At 40.6% G+C, this 19,840-nt stretch overlaps 1 protein-coding gene across 1 annotated transcript in view; it reads right to left on the reverse strand.

Moving 5' to 3' along the window:
- Window positions 1-3,779: 3,779 nt before the first annotated feature.
- The window catches only part of slc7a11 (solute carrier family 7 member 11), a 38,579-nt gene continuing 22,518 nt past the window's right edge, over window positions 3,780-19,840 (reverse strand). The window contains exons 9-13 of the mRNA XM_072396270.1: window positions 18,944-19,040; window positions 18,218-18,367; window positions 6,660-6,837; window positions 5,401-5,497; window positions 3,780-3,874 (exon numbers count right to left, since the gene is read on the reverse strand). Coding sequence (XP_072252371.1) covers window positions 5,442-5,497; window positions 6,660-6,837; window positions 18,218-18,367; window positions 18,944-19,040 — 481 coding nt within the window. The 3' untranslated portion in view covers window positions 3,780-3,874; window positions 5,401-5,441. The remainder of the gene's footprint in view (window positions 3,875-5,400; window positions 5,498-6,659; window positions 6,838-18,217; window positions 18,368-18,943; window positions 19,041-19,840) is intronic.

A 19,840-nucleotide genomic window follows, 5' to 3' on the forward strand; every position in this document is an offset into this window, starting at 1 on the left:
GGACAACTGTCAGCTCATCAGGGAAAAAATGGCAAAGGCATTTTCAATTCGCAGACAAGAAGTTGTTAATCAAGAACCAGCAGTCAGTGACCTGAAAGAAAGATGGCCGGCTCTTTTTGATGCAGCTCAAGTAAATATTTTTCCATAAAACAGATTACAGTATATGTTATTTTGGACTAAATTGTATAGATTAACATGTTGTGCCTATTTGTGCCCTTTTTTGTATACAGATTAACCAAGAATTCAGGAGGATCACAACCGTGGGCCTGGAGACAACATTCCTGGCAAAACTGGACCAATACTCCCCGAAAATAATGTCCCTGCTGTCCTCAAGAGGGGGGAGTGCAAAAATATTCAGCGCATACAGAACATGCTGTTAGAGGTATGAATAAATTAAATGTAGTTCCTTTCAAATAGGACATTCAATTCGGTGATGTTGGGATACATCTTAGGCTATTGTTAGTGCTGCCAGTGTAACTGGAGAGTGAATAATGGGCCTAAATTTTACAAGTGGCCAGAATAGCAATTCAAAATCAATTGTAAGATTGTTTATTGTCTCCTGGATGTATTGAAATGTAGCTGTTTACAACTCTAATTTATCATAAGGGAATAATATGTCAGATAATAATAAAATAGGCAAACATATAAATTAAAACTGAATAATAAATTATGTACTTATGTTATGTAATTTTGATGCAATTATCAACAACCCATCTTCCTGCAAAAGGAGTTCAAGATTCTTTTTCTTATTCACAGGACAATTCTGTGGAGACAAGGAGGGAGGTCGCCATCCGTGGCTTAATGGTGTACCTCAGGGAAAAGGAGGAGGAACTCTTCAAAGAGGAGGTAAATCAGACACCATTGTGCTTCACATAGAGATATGTTGTTTGCCACCAGTTATTTTATACATAAGATTTAAAAGTAACTTAGTAAATATATGTGGCATTTTCCAACCCACTACAAACCCTTTAAACATTTATATTAATTCTGACCTACCAGGATGGAGATGGGGATAGAACGGACCATCTGATGAAGATTGTCACAACACGAGGTGGCTCTGATCCAGCCCATGCAAAGATCGTCCTCGAGGGAACAGAGGTCCTAACAGGTGTGGATATTCCCAGAGCCTGTGCCTTGCTCATGGGGCTGACATACGCACTCAACCTCAGCTACCCAAAATAACTGAGAAATCTTTTTGAAGTGTTTCAAAAGATACTCCTCGAGCTGGATGATCTGAGCGCCAGTCTTAAGGTAATGTTGCTAAAAAATAAACTGTTGTACTAAAAAGAATATAAAGAGCTAGACCATCCTCAAATTAAAGAGGAAATGTTGCACTGTTGTTTGCCATGTTTTGATGAGTAACATGCTGTATAGTAGATGTAATGTTCAGAGTGCAGTGTGTGGTGTAGAGTTCATTAAATGCACCTATATGTTCAAAATAATGCACTTTCAGTAATGCAAAGAATTTATATCAGTCTGATCAGCATGACTGTCAAAACGTTAGGTCTTTCTGAGACAGTTTTAAAGGGATGTTTTATGGCATTTCTTTTATGGAGGCTAAAGTTTTGTGTGCTATGTCAATATGCAGCCATGTTTGAATAAACCGTTTGATCATAAAGCTGGAATTTCAATGTCTAATTTATTCTGACTTAGAAAAATAAGTTAATAGTACTCAAAAGAATTAAGGTAACAATTAGCATAGACATTTCTGAGTAGAATCAGAGGAAAAGAAATAGGTTACATAACGAAAAGGAGTAATTTTTACACAAAGAAAATTAAGTTGCTTCAACTTAATTAAGCTCGTAAAGGACAAAGCAAATCATGTTACCTGTACTAAAGTAAATGAGTTTGCCTAACTAGATCAACCTTGTGGCATTGACTCAATTATGGCTAAGTTGAAATAACTTTAAAAAATCTATTCAAATTGTTACCTCAATTTTTTATGTTGAACCAGCACATTATTTGTGCTGGCTCAACAATAAACAAACAAACTAGTGTAAAGTTCACTTACGTTATTCATGTTTAACATTTACTGTTGTCAATGATGGTAAATGGTAAATGGACTGTACTCGTATAGCGCTTTTCTAGTCTAGCTGACCACTCAAAGTGCTTCACTACTAATGATAATGCTTCTTATCTTATTTATTGATTTCTATTATTATTTTTATTATAGACATTATTTTAACTTGCATGAAAATTAAGTTAAAACTTACCTGAGTGGAGTCAACTCCACCTCTGATGGGAGACAGCCAGACGAGAGAGCAGCCGACTGCAAGTGACAAGTCTCAACTCCAAAAGTTGGCTTTCCTGCATCTTCCAAACAGTTTGGAATCGCAACTCAAAGATATAAGTGGTACTAAGTAACTGTATTGACGCCAACAAATCGCTTTGTTTGCTGGGCTGACTTAAATTTTTGCGTTAAATGTTAATAACTCATATTTTAAAGTCTTAACTACTTTAAATACTTTAGGCCGCAAAATAAAACTTGGCCTTTTTACAGTGTGCCATTAATCCATCTCTGCTTCTGAGTCCTGCTGATTGGAGGGGAATGTGTGCCCTAGTTCAGTTAATTATGCCTTTCTGTGTGTTACCACTTAATGATGGTCCACAAGCTCCCAGTCCTCTACACAGTTCAACTGATGATCGCAGTTGTACTATTCACATTACGGATTCTCCTTGAACTCAACTGACAAACACTCTCTTTTTAGTGAACCACCACACTGGAATCTCCTGGAACCTCTTTACCATCTAATCACTATAAATAAACTATTCTCTGCCTTACCCTGTCCCAGTCTGCTCTTGGGTTCTACCTTGTTTGTGTGCGTGGCTACCAGCAGCCATGACAGTGCCCTGTGAAAATGACTGAATGGCCTATGACAAACCCTATGAAAATATAACTAAGTGAAGTATTGATGTTACAGATGTACTCTGATTCACTTGTATATAAAATATGAAACAATCTTATAAGTGAATTCTTCACTTTTTTCATACGTTTAATATTTATTTTTTTATTTTTAAGTTTCTAGGAAGCATGACATATAAACAGAACAGAATAATTCTATAAACTATAATAATTTTTTATCCTTTATGCTCACATAATCACAATCATTTCTACTTCTGTGTAACTGCTTGAGTTGCTACTATTGTGCCTATGCATGTGAAAAACAGCTGCACTCGTATGTTGCCACTGTCTGTTCTCAGAAGGGAATGTCCCATAGCCTTGGTGGTATCAGCGGGACTGTCTGCTCTGAGAAGAGGATATTCCACAGCCTCAACATATTCATGACTCGTACAAACAAAATGCAGGCCTGTGTCTGTTTACCCTATAAAAGCTCTACATCTTTGAACATTTGCATCACAGCCTCTGTATGTAGACGTACCCTTATTGCAACATGATCAAATGTCCTTTGCTTTTTAATTTCAGACAATATTCCTGAGAAATGTAAAATCATCAATAAATGAAAAAGTACACACGGCACACTCCTTTGTACTGAAGTCCTTTATTGTTGAGAAAGATTATAGCTACTTGACAGGGTGTTATTTGAATGTTTAGACAATGGACGTAGGTGACAACACTTGATCAATTATGAATAAACAAACAAAAAAAATTTACTATGTCTGTGGCTACTTAGATTTTATAGTAACATTGACAATGTGTGACAAAGAATTCAATACAAAGTCAGATACAACATATTAAAAACCCATTCATAAAGGCAGCCTTTGTACTACTAACTGCATTTTTCTCACTAACTAAAGACCAATGAGTTTATATAAAAAAGAAAAAAAGACATTATGGACATAAAAACATATTCTGGACATACAACCATTAAGGTTTTAAGTTTACTCTGATCTCCATGCCTGTGTGCACATTGTGTTTGAAGCAGTGACGTGTGGTCAGGACAGGCATGGAATGCCATGAGTCATCATAGAAAAAATGTATCATGAACAAATAAATTAAATGGTTATATTTATCAAAAGGGTGTGATCTATAAACTGATTTTCCATTTAACTTAAACAATTTTCACATTTCCGTTCAAATATGGAGAAGAGACGCACAGTGAGGCAGCAGCAAGCTGAGCCTCACTTTGGATTGCGCAATCCCTTATAAACTGTGCTCTGCCATGCAATGAGAGTGTGTTACTGTCTCTCTGTATGTCGCCAATAAAATGTTTCAAACACTTTTAATATATGTTCCCCTGACTTTCCATAGTTTAGCTGACGTATGACCAGGCGCGGGACAATCACGCATCTTCATTACTTTTCACATTGAGACGTTGTCCCGCATTGTTATTGACAAGCAGACCTCAGTTTTGGCTGTGGCTGTGTGGAGAAAGCAGTGAGGCTGTCATCAGTGGCCGGTGCGGGCTGATTGATCATGTCAATCAAACGGGAAAGCGGATGCAGGTTAAGGGCGCGCCCACCAACAAAAAACAACGCAAATCAGGCCAGAGCGGCACCGGCATGCAGCACGAGACATGGTCGCAAAGGGAGGAAAGCACGATTCGTACAACTAAGGAAAGAAAATGCAGCTACAACAAAGACTGGGAAACTATCACTCCCTGGCTGAAACCAGTGCAAGGCGAGTCTGGGAAAGTTTTGGGAGAAGTTTGCTTGAGTCATTTTGAGGTGATGTGAATCTGAAGTGAAGCAACACAGACACCGCGAGACTCACAAAAAGCACTATAATTAAAAGGACTATTGTAGTCTGACTGTCTATTCTGTTCAATTGTACACAGTCAGCTGTGTTAACTTGAGAGGCACTTTGAAATAGTACGAAAGCTCCATGCTGACTATGTTTTCTTACGTGAGAGAACCTGGGAAGGTTGCATTTAAATAAGATATATTTGTTAAGTTATTTGCTGTGTTTGTGTTTATTTGTTATGTGCTGCTGAATCAAGATGACAGGAAAACGGATTGGCACATTGTGTGGATGTCCAGCGAGGACAGCCGCCTTTTCTGCTGTACCTGCCTTCTTTTCTCAACCTGTGACAAGGTCTGGACTCAGATGGGATATTGTGACATGAAAAACTTGCAGAGAAGCCTCAGCAAACATTAGTGTTGTAATATTCACATTTAAACCCAGATCGCACTAAAAACTTTTGGGATCTCCAGGATCGACTCGGCTTTGAATGAATGGCGGAGACTGAACATCAGCATCCACAATGCTACAGTAAAGGAGAACCAAGAGGTTTTGAAAGATCTCATCAATGCCACCTGCTTCCTTGCCAAACAGCTGCTGGCATTTTGTGGAAATGATGAAAGCACAGATGTCTCCAAATGTCCAGCTGGCCTGTCATCTTATTCACTGAATAATCTACTCTGTTGAATTCATATATTTGTAAATCTGATTCTGATGGAGTCAGTGCTTCACCAGCCATGAACCTCACCGCACGTCACTGCTTTGAAGGGACCAAAAAGGAGCAGAGGTGTTTTTTATGCAGTTACTGGTCAGTAGGCACCACCTCCAGGATGATCTGCAAAGTTCTGTTGAAGGAATCTGTGGGCAAAAAGAAGACCATATTAAGAACCTTTGAGATAACAAATCCTAAAGATTATGTAGTTGGAAAATATATGTTATATGATATAATATTTACTGGGTTCCAGCAATAGGGCCTGTACAATTATCAACCTACAACACAGAATTGAGATATGAAAATGTTGGTTACAACAAAGAAACATGTTGAGTGTTCGCATTAATCCTCTTAAGGCCCCCAATCTTAGGGCATTAATCCTCTTTAGTAAAAACTAAATCATATGTGAGCTCCGGTTCATTTAAATAAATTTTGAGTGTGAAAAAAAGTTTGTCTATCTATTCATTCATTACCATGTTCTATGTGAGGGTCAGCATATTTGTACGGTAAAATTGACAGGTATATCTTTTGTCTTCAACTAATTAACAAACAAGCCATGTCATTGTGGGGTATTGTAAGTAGAAATTTGTCTGAAACAACTAACTAAAAGGGGTCTGAAAAATATCCAAATCCGCTGTAAATGTTTTGCACTATTCCATATAACATTTAAAAGTTCAAAAGTTTGGAATAGCCTTTTTAGTAAGCAGTCATTTAATATTTGAAATGTCAGGGATAAATTTATACTGCTAATTATATGTAAACAAAGCCTATGTGACGGTGGTGGAATGACCTACCGAGCATTATCAGAACAGGGGCATCCATCTTAAAGAAACTCTTGAAGACTCAGCTCTTCAGAGGGCATCTCCTACACTAGCACTTACCCTGGACTTCCCTACCCCCTCTACTCCACTCTCTCTTTCTGTACCTCTGTATCTGCACTCTATCTCTGCACTGTCACCTCTGACAGAGCCTGGCTGGTGGTTTCCTTCTATGTAGCTTACTTAGCTTTGATGTTAGCTGTAATGTTATATCCTCATTTGTAAGTCGCTTTGGATAAAAGCATCTGCTAAATGCAGAAACATAAACATTTTTAAAGGATAGAAACCCTGAATCATCAGATTAAAAGATCTGTTAGCAAAAGCTAAATCAAAACATCTGTGAAGCTGGCTCGATGTAATAAGTCAAGATATAAAATAAACAGTTGAAAGGTATTTGTCTATCAGTGGACTTCTTCATTAATCAAATAGTTATTTCAAACCAAACCCAGCAGTTAAGTTTGATAATCCATTGTTGTTATTGTTAGGTTACCTATAGCCCTCTGAAGCCACTTTGGTCTATTGTTGAAGTAAATAAAGATGTAATATGCCGGGATGCCTGTGAGGGAAATGGCAAATCCAATTCCTGTGTTGAAAGGGTCCGAGTACAGAGACATGAAGACCATGAAGAAACACGTAAGGCAAAACACCACTGGGATGAAGAGTGGGACCTGTGGACAAGACAAGCAGTGTTAGGCAAATAAACATTGAAGAATTAGCTCAAAGTTCAGTTCACACAGACTGAAAATGAAGTTCATATTCCAAAAACAAAATAGTCCACCTTAATTTCTGACTTTTTTTCAGTTCCCCTCAGTTATTCTTAGATAATACATACAGTATAGGAAACATTTTGCTGTGCAGTGTAGTCACAGAAACATGGGTACTGTGGCAATCTGAGGAGATGCATGCGCATCTCTGCATTTATTAAATTTGTTACTCACTAAAAGGAAAGTGTTATAACAGAAAAGATATCTTTTTAAGTGCATATCCTGCTGTGTTTGATCACAGTTTAACAGAGTGCACATTTAATTCATTCCAGTTTTATTTATATAGTGCCAAATTAAAACAAATGTAATACTGTCCAATTCAAGCCAATTAGAGTCCAATTCACCGTAATCAATTTAATTAATTAATTTAAAAATTATTCCAATTCATACATACAGAGTCAATTAAAAAACATTCCTAGCTAAGGAAACCAACAGATTGCACCGAATCTTCTTTTCGGTCCAATCTCCTGTCTTGAGCGTGCATGAGGCTGAGTAGAGAAACAACTCCCTTTTTACAGGAAGAAATCTCTTGCAGAACCAGACTCAGGAAGGGTGGCCATCTGCCTCGACCAGCTGGGGTTTGAGAAGACAGAAAAGAGAGGGGAAAAAAAACATTCAAAGGATACCTGTTGAGACAGAGAAACACAAGTTAATGACCAAAAATGACCACCTGAATTTAACAGGAAGCCAATGAAGAGAAGCTAAAACTGGAGAAACATGATATCTCCTGTTAGTTCTCATCAGAACTCTGGCTGCAGCCTTTTGGATCAGCTGGAGGCTTTTCAGAGAATATGTGGGACAGCCCAATTGTCAGGATACGGGGGTGAAAGGTAGGACCCAGATGCAGACTTCAAAATCAAAACGGTTTATTCCTATAGGCAAAAGGCAAAAAAAGAAAACGCGACTGAGCCAGATATCCAAAATACTTAACTATGAAGAACTTAAACTGTGGCAAAAAAATAACAAGACAAAACAAGACAATGAAAGAAGACTGTGATTTAACATGACTATGGTTTAACAAGACTGTGGATATGGGGCAAAAAAAACCTGACTTGACGAAACAGACAAAACGTGGCATGAATGGTAAAGTGAGGATTTTGCAGTGGACATGAACCAACTGGGAGACTAAATACTGAGGAGGGTGATTAGTGAGTGTGTGCAGCTGATGATAATGAAACAGGTGACATGAATGAAAATAAGTGGCAGGGGAAAAAACATGACAAGAACATAACAAAAAACTTGAACATAACAACAATCAAAACAAAAACTGTGACACCAACAATAAGGAATTACAGTAGTCCAATCCTGAAGTAACAAATGCATGGAACAGTTTTTCTGCATCACCCTGAGACAGGATGTTACTCATTTTAGCAATATTACGAAGGTGAAAGAAGGCAGTCCTAGAAACCAGTTTTATATGTGCGTCAAATGATAAATTCTGGTCAAAAATAACTCCAAGGTTCCTCACTGTAGAACTAGAAGTCAAGGAAATACCATCTAGAGTAACTATATAACTAGACAATTTCTCCCTGAAGCACTCAGGTTCAAAGAGAACAACTTCAGTTTGGTCTAAATTTAGCAAAAAGTTCTGAGTCATCCAGGTCTTTATGTCTTTAAGACAGGCTTGTAGTCTGACCAACCTACTGGTTTCATTGATAAGTACAGCTGAGTATAATCAGCATAACAATGGAAATTTATGCTATGCTGTCTAATAATGTTACCTAATGGAAGCATGTACAAAGTAAAAAGAATTGGTCCAAGCACAGAACCCTGAGGAACTCCATGACTTACTCCAATGTGTGAGGAAGATTCTTCATTTACAAGAACAAACTGGAATCTATCAGATAAATATGACTTAAACCAGCCTAATGCAGTTCCTTTAATCCCAATAACATGTTCAAGTCTCTGTAACAGAATGCTGTGATGGATCGTATCAAATGCAGCACTGAGATCCAACAGGACAAGCACAGAAACAAGTCCGCTATCAGAGGCTAAGAGGAGATCATTGGTAACTTTCACCAGTGCTGTTTCTGTGCTATGATGCACTCTGAATCCTGACTGAAACTCTTCAAACAGATTATTTCTATGTAAATGATCACAAAGTTGAGCTGCAACTATTTTTTCAAGAACTTTAGACAAAAAAGGGAGATTAGATATAGGTCGATAATCAGCCAACACTTCTGAATCAAAAGTAGGTTTTTTAAGTAAAGGTTTAATTACAGCAACCTTAAAAGTCTGAGGTACATATCCTGTCAACAAAGACCGATTGATCAAATCCAATAGGGAAGTGTCAATTAAGGGGAAAACCTCCTTGAACAGTCTGGTTGGGATTGGGTCTCAAATACAAGTTGATGGTTTAGAAGAGACTATTGCTGTTGTTAGCTCAGAAAGATCAACTGGGCAGAAGCCGTCTAAAAACAAATCAGGTTCTAAAGATACTTCTAAAGCTGCTCTACTTGATGATACATTAGTGATAATAGTGGGAAGGATTCCATTAATCTTCTCTCTGATGGAAAACAATTTTATTGATAAAGAATCTCATGAAATCATCACTGCTGAGAGTTAAAGGAATACATGGCTCAACAGAGCTTGGACTCTTTGTCAGCCTGGCGACAGTGCTGAAAAGAAACCTGGGATTATTCTTATTCTCTAAACAAAGGCAGGTAAATTTAGGAGGATCTAAGGTGAAGAGAATGGCAATTCAGTTTGTTCAAGAGTTAGCAAGTTAAAGTTAACAAGACAATAAGGACGCAAGGCAGCTTAGAGGATGCTTGTGGATAGTCTTGTGGTCTAGAAGTAGAATGAGAGTCTATTTCATAGAACTGACTGTTCCTTGGAAGGAATTAGTGGCAGAAGCATATGAAAGGAAAAAGCGAGAATGGAAAGTTAGGATCTGTCCAGTGGAAGGCTTCAAATAAGCCCATCTGGGTTTTCTGCCTCTCCCTGCACTTTACATTATTTGTTATCCTTGTTATTTCTTATGTAAATTTAAACTATGCAAAAATAATTAAATGAATGAATAAATAAGAAGTAGGATGTAGAGGATTTGTTGCAAAGTCTGTTATCTCATAGTTGAGGCAGTTGGGTGTAAGTGGACAGAGTGTGAGGAAAACAGTGAAGCAAATGTCAGATGAGGTAATAATGACCAGTCAGTGGATTTGGATTAGAAGAAGCAATAGTATGTAAAATGTCATGTGAAAAGTGTCATGGTGTAGACCATGCCTTTTGAGAAGTATGTTTCACACAGGTCACACACACAGATAAATGTTACTGTTCTATAGTATTATTTCACCCGGTAGGCTTGCTGTATTGTGGAGTTTATGCTGTGTTGTGTTTCTTGTGTTGTGCTCCAACAAAATATTGTGTTGAGCAGAGCATTGTCCTTTAGAAGACATGTCAGGTACTGGATGTTTGGATTATTGCATATATTGTTTCCTTGCCTCACCTACACAAAGTTTCCTTGACTGGCATTTAACCCAGAATAAGAAGTGTTCCAATGCTTGAATAGAGCAAGACTTAGAAATGTTGTGAATCTGAGTACTTCATTGTCAAGTCAATTCTACCGGTTAATTTATATTCATGCAAATCTTTTATGGTATAAATGTGTTTGTGGGACATGAATGTCCCTGCTAACTAATTGGGACTGCTAATTAATATTTGTTTTACTTGTAGGAGGGGCTTCCAGTATAAAGTCTGGAGTAGCAGCTCCTCGCACGAGACAGGTGTGCAGTTTGGACCTGAAAGATCAGTGCTAGAGCCCTATGTATTTAGCAGACGCTTTTATCCAAAGCGACTTACAAATCAAGATATAACAAGCTATACAAAAAGCTAACAATAAACTACATAGAAGAAACCCACTAGTCCGACTCTGTCAGAGGTGACAGAGTAGAGATAGGGTGCAGGCATAGAAGGAAGTGCAGAAAGATAAAGTGCAAAGATAGAGGGGGTAGGGAAGTACAAGGTAAGTGCTAGGATAGGAGATGCTCTCTGAAGAGCTGGGTTTTCAAGAGCTTCTTGAAGATAGTCAGGGATGCCCCTGTTCTGGTAGCGCTCGGTAGATCATTCCACCATCGTGGGACGACACATGAAAAGAGTTTGGATTGTCTTAGGCGTGGTGTAGGCACTGCTAGATGACAATCCTGGGACGAACGGAGGGACCGAGTTGTGACATAAGCCTTTGCAAGAGCATTCAAGTAGATGGGAGCTGTTCCATTAAGCACTTTGCAGGCTAACATCAGTGACTTGAATTTGATGCGGGCGGCTAAGGGTAGCCAGTGGAGTTCAATGAACAGAGGGGTGACGTGTGTTCTTTTAGGCCGATCGAAGACCAGACGTGCTGCCGCGTTCTGGACCATCTGCAGAGGTTTCGCAGCACAGGCTGGGAGACCAGGTAGGAGAGCATTGCAGTAGTCAAGGCAGGAGATGACCATGGCCTGCACCAGGAGTTGGGTGCCATGTTGGTTTAGGTATGGTCTGATCTTTCTTATGTTTAGTAATGCAAAGCGGCATGAACGAGCAAACGAGGTAATGTGTTCTTTGAAGGTTAGTTGGTCATCAATCATGACACCCAAGTTTCTAGCAACCTTTAATGGACCAAGAGATAGGGATTCAGTTTGGATGCAGATGCTGTGGTGTATGGTTGGTTTGGCTGGGAAGACAAGCAGTTCAGTTTTTGGGAGGTTAAGTTGAAGGTGATGGGCTTTCATCCATGTTGATATGTCAGAGAGACAGTCAGATTCGTGCTGAGACCGTGTGGTCGTCAGGTGGGAATGACAGATAGAGCTGGGTATCATCAGCATAACATTGGTATGAGAAGCCATGTGATCGGATGATCTGTCCCAATGAGTTGGTGTATATGGCAAAGAGAAGAGGTCCCAGTACTGAACCTTGGGGGACCCCTGTGGTGAGGTGGTGCGCTGCAGAAGTGTGACCAAGCCAGGATACTTTAAGAGACCGACCAGTGAGGTATGATTCAAACCAGGAATGTGCTCTCCCTGTGATGCCCATGCTAGAGAGTATGGACAAAAGGATACTGTGGTTGACAGTGTCAAATGCAGCTGATAAGTCGAGCAGGATAAGTACAGAGGACTTAGCTGTCGCTCTGGCTTCTTTTAAGGCTTCTGTCACAGCTAACAGAGCCGTTTCGGTGGAGTGTCCACTTTTAAACCCAGATTGGTTTGGGTCAAGGAGGTTGCTATCTGAGAGGTAATCGGTGACCTGCTTAAAGACCTTTCAATGATTTTAGACAGAAACGGGAGGAGAGAGACCGGCCGATAATTCTCCTCATGAGTTGGAGGGAGGGAAGGTTTCTTGAGCAGCGGTGTAACCTGAGCTTGCTTGAATGTGGTAGGAAATGTACCCGATGTCAGTGAAGCATTAATCACATGCGTGACTGCTGCAGTTACAGATGGATTGGAGAAGATTAGTAGGAACGGGGTCCAGCGGGCATGTAGTAGGACGGCTACATGTGAGAAGTTTAGACACTGCTCTGAGCGAGAGGGGTGAATGAGGAAAATGATGCAGTAGGACTTCTGCATGCAGATTTTGTGGTACCAGGTTCGGTAAACTGTTTGCTTATAGCTGCCACTTTGTCAGTAAAAAATGAGGCAAAGGTGTCTGCTGTTTGCCATTTCCTTTCGGCAGCTCTGAGATTGGTGCGCGACGCTCGGAGAGTATCATTAAGCCAGGGGTGAGACTGGGAGGATCGGGAGGGTTTGGTGGATAGAGGACACAGACTATCCAGAGATAAGCTCAGAGTAGAGCAAAGGAACTCCGTGGCATCATTAACCTGAAGGGAGGAGAATGTGCTGGAGCTGGAAGAGCGGAGGCAACAGCGGAGGAGAAGCGGGTGGGCGACAGGTTGCGGAGATTGCGGCGGAAGGAGACCATAGGGGTAGAAGCAGATGGTCTTCTCGGGAGACTCACTCTGAACTGAATGAAATAGTGGTCAGAGAAATGCAGAGGTGTGACAGACAGGGCCTCTGTGGCACAGTTTCTTGAAAAGATGAAATCTAGCACTTTGCCAGCTTTATGGGTCGGAGGACTGCTGAGCAGTTGTAGCTCAAACGAATGCATTAGTGTCAGAAAATCAGAAGAGTTAGGACTGTCAAGGTGGATGTTCATGTCACCAAGGACAATTGTGGGACAGTCATGCTCCAGGATAGAAGAGAGCAAGGTGTCTAGTTCATTTAGAAAGTCACCGAGTTGTCCTGGTGGGCGATATACGACAATCATATAGGTTTTGACCGGTGCAGTCACCAGGATGGCGTGGTATTCAAAGGTATTGTAGCAGGTAGCAGTTGGGTGTATTTCCATTTGTTGGAAATGAGAATGCCCGTTCCAACACCTCTCCCAGATGTACGAGAGGTATGGGAGAATGAGTGGTTGGTCGAAAAGTGCAGCCGGGTTAGCTGTGTTTTCAGGCTTAATCCAGGTTTCAGTGAGAGCCAGGATGTCAAGAGACAGGTGGTTAGCATAAGCCATAATGAAATCTGCTTTGTTTACCGCTGATTGGCAATTCTACAACCCTTAACAACCTCCGCTTTAGAGAGCGGAGGTTGTTAAGGTTGCGGTGGCGTTTGGTTGTGTGAAACCTTCTGTGTGAGCCGGAGACAACAGGAATGGGATTGAGGCACATTTTAAAGCAGGTGGTGAGGCCAGAGCGACATGGATGAGGCAAGTAGGACAGATTTGCCTTGTTCAGTGGCCTTGCTCGGTGGACACGCGCAGGTAGACACGCTAGTCTTCACACGAGTATGGCTGACGCTTCCGCTGATGCTTCAGGCGCCACCCCTTTCTTTATGTTGTGCACAGCCGTTCATGTGTTGGCTAATTGCACTAGGCTGAGACCGCCCACCGAGAGTTAACCAACAAGTGTTTTCAGAGAGGAGAGTGACCGCCCGTTCACAGCTCCTGAATACTCTGATTGCTTTGCGATGGCCCAACCGAGGCTACTAGGCAACAGGTTTCACCCACGGATGGGTTTTGATCACTCTCACAACAACAACAACAGATATTGAATTAGGCAAGAAGCTTAGAAAAAACTTACACTAGCAGACACACAGTTCTTTCCGTCTCTGATAAGTTTAAATTTGTCAATTTTGATCAAAGGTTTTTGTTGGTAGTTGCCTTAGTTTTTCCTATTTGTTATTTTTTCCTACAAAATGCGTCTTTGCTCAACTGCACATGCCACTTTACCGGTGAACCTGAATAAAAATCAAGCACCAGATGATGTCTTGAGTCCAGACTCCTCCTTTCACCACTCCTACACAAAGGTTATCAAAAAATGGTCCGATAAGACCATACACTCTCAATGTCATAAATCAGCACAAGATCAAGGGTATGATTAAGGCAGTGAGATGAAATCAGGACATGGAGGGAGAAAAGTAACCAATTTCAATGTTAACGGCCTCCACTGGTTCTTGTATTAGTTCACATTAGTCCATAGTTCATTGCCATTACTGGCCATGGCAACTTCTTAGTCAGTCCAAATAATCCCAATAACCTTCCCACCATTCATGACTGACTGACTTGCTTCTATTACAAGTTGGATGTTTCAAATTGTCCTCCATCCTAACTCTGACAAAACTCAATGTCAGTATCGATGGGAAGGTAGGACCCAGATGCAGCTCTCTTAGTTAAAAAAAGGTTTATTTACAAAAAAGGGGAGCAGGAAGAAAAGGCGCGGCGGAGCCGGATTAAAAAATACTTAACATTAACAAAACAAGACTATGACTGTGAAAGGCAACGAAACAGGACTATGAATAAATTCTATGACTGTGACAAAACAAGGCAAGACTATGATAATAAGACTATGAGGTAGGAAAACCAGACTTAGCTTCGTGCGAAGCATGGAGGGATAGTGAGGATTCTGCAGTGACTGAAAGTAAACCACGAAGCTAAATACTGTGAGGGGAGTGATCAGTGACATGAGGTGCAGCTGTGAACAATTAACCAGGTGACTTGAGTGAACTGAACGTGACAGGGCAAAAACACTCAAGTCCTAGATTGAGATCCAGATGGGCTAGATTTAGATCTAGGACTTGAGTCCTAGATCAGACCTGATTGCTTTAGTGAAAATTTGGCTACTTCGACATCCTATCTTGCAACATTAGGGCAACAGCTTGGTGATTTCTTTGACAAGCATTTACATTTCAAACCTTATTTTACAAAGCTCACTTGCTCAGAGAAATATAGTAAGAATCAAACTACTACTTTCCGCCAACCTCCTGGAAACTGTCACGTTTTGAGTTTTGTCTTTTTTTTTCTAGGTTAATGTCTTGTTTTTTCCCGTCACGTTAAGTTTCACTCAAGTCACCTGTTTCTGTTCTAAAGCTGCACCTCGTCACTAATCATCTCCCCACAGTACTTAGTTTCCAGGTTTCCATCACTCATTACAGAATCCTCACCTCACTCCCATGTATCAAGTCACGTTTCGTCAGGTTTTGCCCGGGCGGGCTGAACGCTGTCTTTGCTTTCGTCCTCGCCTTCGCCAGTGGGACCCGGGCGGGCTCGTTTCTGCCTTCGTCTTTGCCAGTGGGAGCCCGGACGGGCTCGCTTCTGCCCTAGCCTCTCCCCACTGCTGCTCTGGAGGGGATCCGGTCCGATGGACAGCGTCCACGTTACCGGAAGTCTGGCCGTCCACCAGATGGGCTCCAGCCCCGGGTACCAGATCGCCGGAAGTCTGGCCGTCCGCCGGAAGTCTGGCCATCCGCCGGACGGGATCCTGCCCTAGGCCCTTCAGAGTCCCTCCCTCACACCCTTCCCTCACTCATTGTAGAATCCTCACCTTACTCCCATGTATCAAGTCACGTTTCGTCAGGTCAGGTTTTGCCTCAGAGTCTTGTTTCTTCATTGTCTTGTTAATTCATAGTCTTGTCTTGTTTGGTCTTGCTTTGTTTGTCACAGTTTTAGTATTTTTAATATCCGGCTCAGCCGCGTCCTTTGTTCTTGCCTTGTGTTTTTTGTAATAAATCTAAGTTTTACAAGTTCTGCATCTGGGTCCTCCCCTCGCACCAATGTCTTTGACAGAAACCAGCACACACATGCATACAGTATTTTGTCATTTAGACTACTATCACTCCCTCTTTACCTGTTTTACTCAGTCCTCTGTGTCCCATCTTCAGTTTAGGCAGAATGGTGTAGCAATATTGGTATATCAAAGAGACCCTCAGATATCATCACAAGTGTTACCTCGCTGACCACCACTAAATTTGAATAATAGTATTAAAAAATTATACCTGTGTATATATAAGAAAACTGTTGAGCCCCTATCTTATTGGTTGGTCTCTTCAAACAAAGGACTATTATCTGTACTCCTATTGAATTTTAATTGACTGACATTATAGTTCCTACTCTATAACAACATTCCTCATTCAGTCTAATCTGATGAATCTGTTTGTTTCAAATTACTACAAATAACTTATTTGTATAATGTGGCTTTTTCATGAACATTCACTAGTTTTGTTTTTTTTCCTCTGATGTAATATCAGGTTATTTTTGGCTTCAGGTGAGCTTTTCTTTGTATGTTCATGTGGGGTGGCAACACCCATTCCAAAATTCCGCCATTCCGACATCCCGCTATTCCGACATCCCGCTATTCCGACATCCCACCATTCCGACATCCCACCATTCCGACATGCAAACGTCCCATCATTCCAACATCCCACCATTCCGACATCCCGCTATTCCGACATTCAAATGTCCCACCATTCCGACAAGGCTTTCCGTATAAGGAAATGTGCGTTACTCAACAGGTGAGTCCCTTCTTTCTGTTCATGCAATTTATATGTTTAACACATGTTTACAGATAAGCGTTATTAAAAACACAAAGTCTCGGCAACTGGAGGAGGAGAAGCAGACCGCGGTGGTTTTCAATCACACACCCCAATGCCACTTGTTTCAACTTCCGAAAATTTAATCCAGGAAAAAAAGGCTTACAAACATGGACCGAAACGGCTCCATAACACGCACAAGAATCCAAAAGAAACGAAAGTTAACTAAAAGAAAGCAAATAAACAGCATGAAGTGGTCAAAATTGGTTTTACGCATGCCTATGTGCGTCTGGCACATGCGTCTTTGGGCTCTCCCACGTTGGTTTGTGGATGAAAGCTATATGTTCAGCTGTAATGTCATGTAAAAACAATCTCTACATGACATTTACTCTCACGTGTGACCAGTTAGGTCCTTAAGATATCAACAGGCTGTATAAAGCCTTAGCGCAACGGCTGTGTGTTTGTGCCAAATGCGCAAAGCCCATCCGCGCTTCCCAAAATTGGAGCGAGTACTCATAAATCACGTAAATAACATAAATAAACGTTTTTACTGCATTTTGTTGTGTTTTATACGTTCTATGCTGTCATTTCTCTCTTCTCCTATTGGCAAGGCAAGGCAGAGTGCTCGCAACTGTGTCCTGTGCAGTAGCCGTGATATCTGTAATTGCAGTTATTACTTTTGCATATGATGACAGCGTGCAAAAGACGCATGGGCTCTGTGGAGAGCTCCGCTCCAGCTGGCTGCTGTGACAGCTCACTGACACTGTATTTCTGCTTAATCAGTTTCAGTCTCCCCAGAGTTACATTAATATCTGTATTTTTATATTTGAAATTTCAGGGGATTTTGATCATAGATTATTAAAGTTTGTTTGCGAGGCTATGGCCTCTGCAAGTGCAGAGTCTGTGCGCCAAACTTTAGGGCGTATTTGCGCCGGCATATCATTAGTGCAAAATGTTTTGGGTAAAAAATAGGCTATTAAAAGGAACTGTCGGAATGGCGGTATGTTAAAAAAAAAAAAAAAAAAACATACCGCCATTCCGACCATAGGAGGAAAAAAGTGTCGGAATGACGGGACGTTTGATAAAAAATTAAGTGTCAGCATGTATGGCAGCATGTAACCGTTCATGTGTGTGTTTGTATGTATGTGAGCATGTGGAAATGCAGACTCCTACATGTATATAACATCAAAACAAAACTTTAGAATAACTGGCAACTGACCATCAATCTGAATGTATACTCTTCACAATGGGAATCTGTTGAATTAACACAAGTTGTTACCTGACACCACAGATGTTTTGTTTTTTTTTATCAGAGGACCAATGATAATAAGACCTTCAGGATGGAATTGGGTGACAAATTTGTATTATTCCTTGAGCAATTAACAAAACTCACAAATACAAACAAACATATGAACAAGCTGGATATACAAAAAGGTGAGTGACATTAAGTATATTCCAACTTGGATCCAGGAAAGGTTTGGTAGAGCTGGTACAATTGTTGAGGCACTAACCTTAAAGGGGCGGGGAAGATCAGGTTTGGTATATCGGAGGTAGATAAGTCCCAAGACCACAACACCGATGAAAAGCCATCGCATAAAGCTCATGAAGTTCAACAGACTGTGAATGTCCCCCACAAACAGCTGGAGCATGGTCATAGGGTACTACACACACACACACACACACACACACACACACACATACACAAGTTGTGTTTCTATCACTTCAGCTGACATTAATTCCTTAAAGATGTACCCTTACCACTACCTGCCAAACCCAAACCCAAAACTTAAACCAAGATTTCACTCACAAATCCAAGGTTCCCATAATCATAGCATGTGAAGAGATTCATGTTCCTACAACTGGTAGAATGCACAAATACAGAGTCTCCTATTTTTTTTTTCCAAATTGATCCCTGGTGTGTGGATATCATGATCTACTATTTCTTTACATGAAAGAAGTTGCTCATAAACCAAAGCAACTACTTTATAGTTTTAGTGGTCAGAATTCAGTGGTCAGCAGTTTATGAACTACAGAAGTCTAGAGATTTTAAGTTTAAATGTGCTGATATTATTTTGTAGTCCAAAGTATCTTACACTAAGGATAATACTTAACATGTGGTATTGTAAAAATCAGAAGTTTTTAAAGGAAATTTTTGTCAATCAATATTCATTTATCACTTGTCACGCATATTGTCATTACTGTACACTGTAGTGTTGTTCCTATCACAGGAGACTGACCAGTATGAGGACGGCAGCCAGTGGAGTGTGTCTGCGCACGTGGATCATAGACAGGACTTCAGGAAGCTGTCCTTCACGTGAAGCTACGTAGTACATTCTGGTGAACACACATGTACATATGCAGATAAATGAAAACAGCATGACATTGTGGTATGCTGGATATTCAGATTATTTACCAAAAATCTAAATGTACATCTGCTATGAGAACTGATTATAAGTTATTCATGTGAATATATTCAAAGTCTCTTGTAGCTTAGTTTTATTTGCCACAAATTTTGGGAAGTTTTTCTTTTTTCTTTTTTTAATCTGTTGTTAAGATCCATTTTTCAAAACCTGATTTTTGTTAGCTTGTTTTTAACACATCATGTACAGGCATTTCAAAGGTGGCATATTATGGAAAAATCACTTTTTGCTGCACTTGGGAGCATATCTTATGGTGTCTGAAGACAATGTTGACCCTATATCTGGAAAGATAAAGTTAGATGGAAAGCTAGAACTGCTTACTATTCAGCATAGAAGATAATAATTCAAGGTAAACACAAGAAACTTGTGTTACAAAAGAAAATGGACCAGACTCAGTGAATAATCCCCTATAATCACTATATAAACCAGTGAGCAGTGCTGGCCAACACGTCATTGGGGTTATCCGGTTGGGTACCTCCTTTCATCAGTGTTTCGTCTAGTTGGGCCCACAACACCTCCAGGAGGCTAGACAGTGATCACTGGCGTCCCAGAGTCACTCCCCTAATTCCAGCCATCACTGCTCCTCACACCACAGCAACCATCTTTTCTTCTATAACCACAAGCTACCCCAGCCTCTCACCAACTGCACACCAGTCATAGTGGGGTGGGGATACAAACCGTGGTTTCGGTAGGGGGTAATGAAAGTAAAGAGGG

Source organism: Leuresthes tenuis, unplaced genomic scaffold (assembly GCF_036924035.1).
Source record: "Leuresthes tenuis unplaced genomic scaffold, fLeuTen1.0.hap1 SCAF_11, whole genome shotgun sequence".
Taxonomy (NCBI): domain Eukaryota; kingdom Metazoa; phylum Chordata; class Actinopteri; order Atheriniformes; family Atherinopsidae; genus Leuresthes; species Leuresthes tenuis.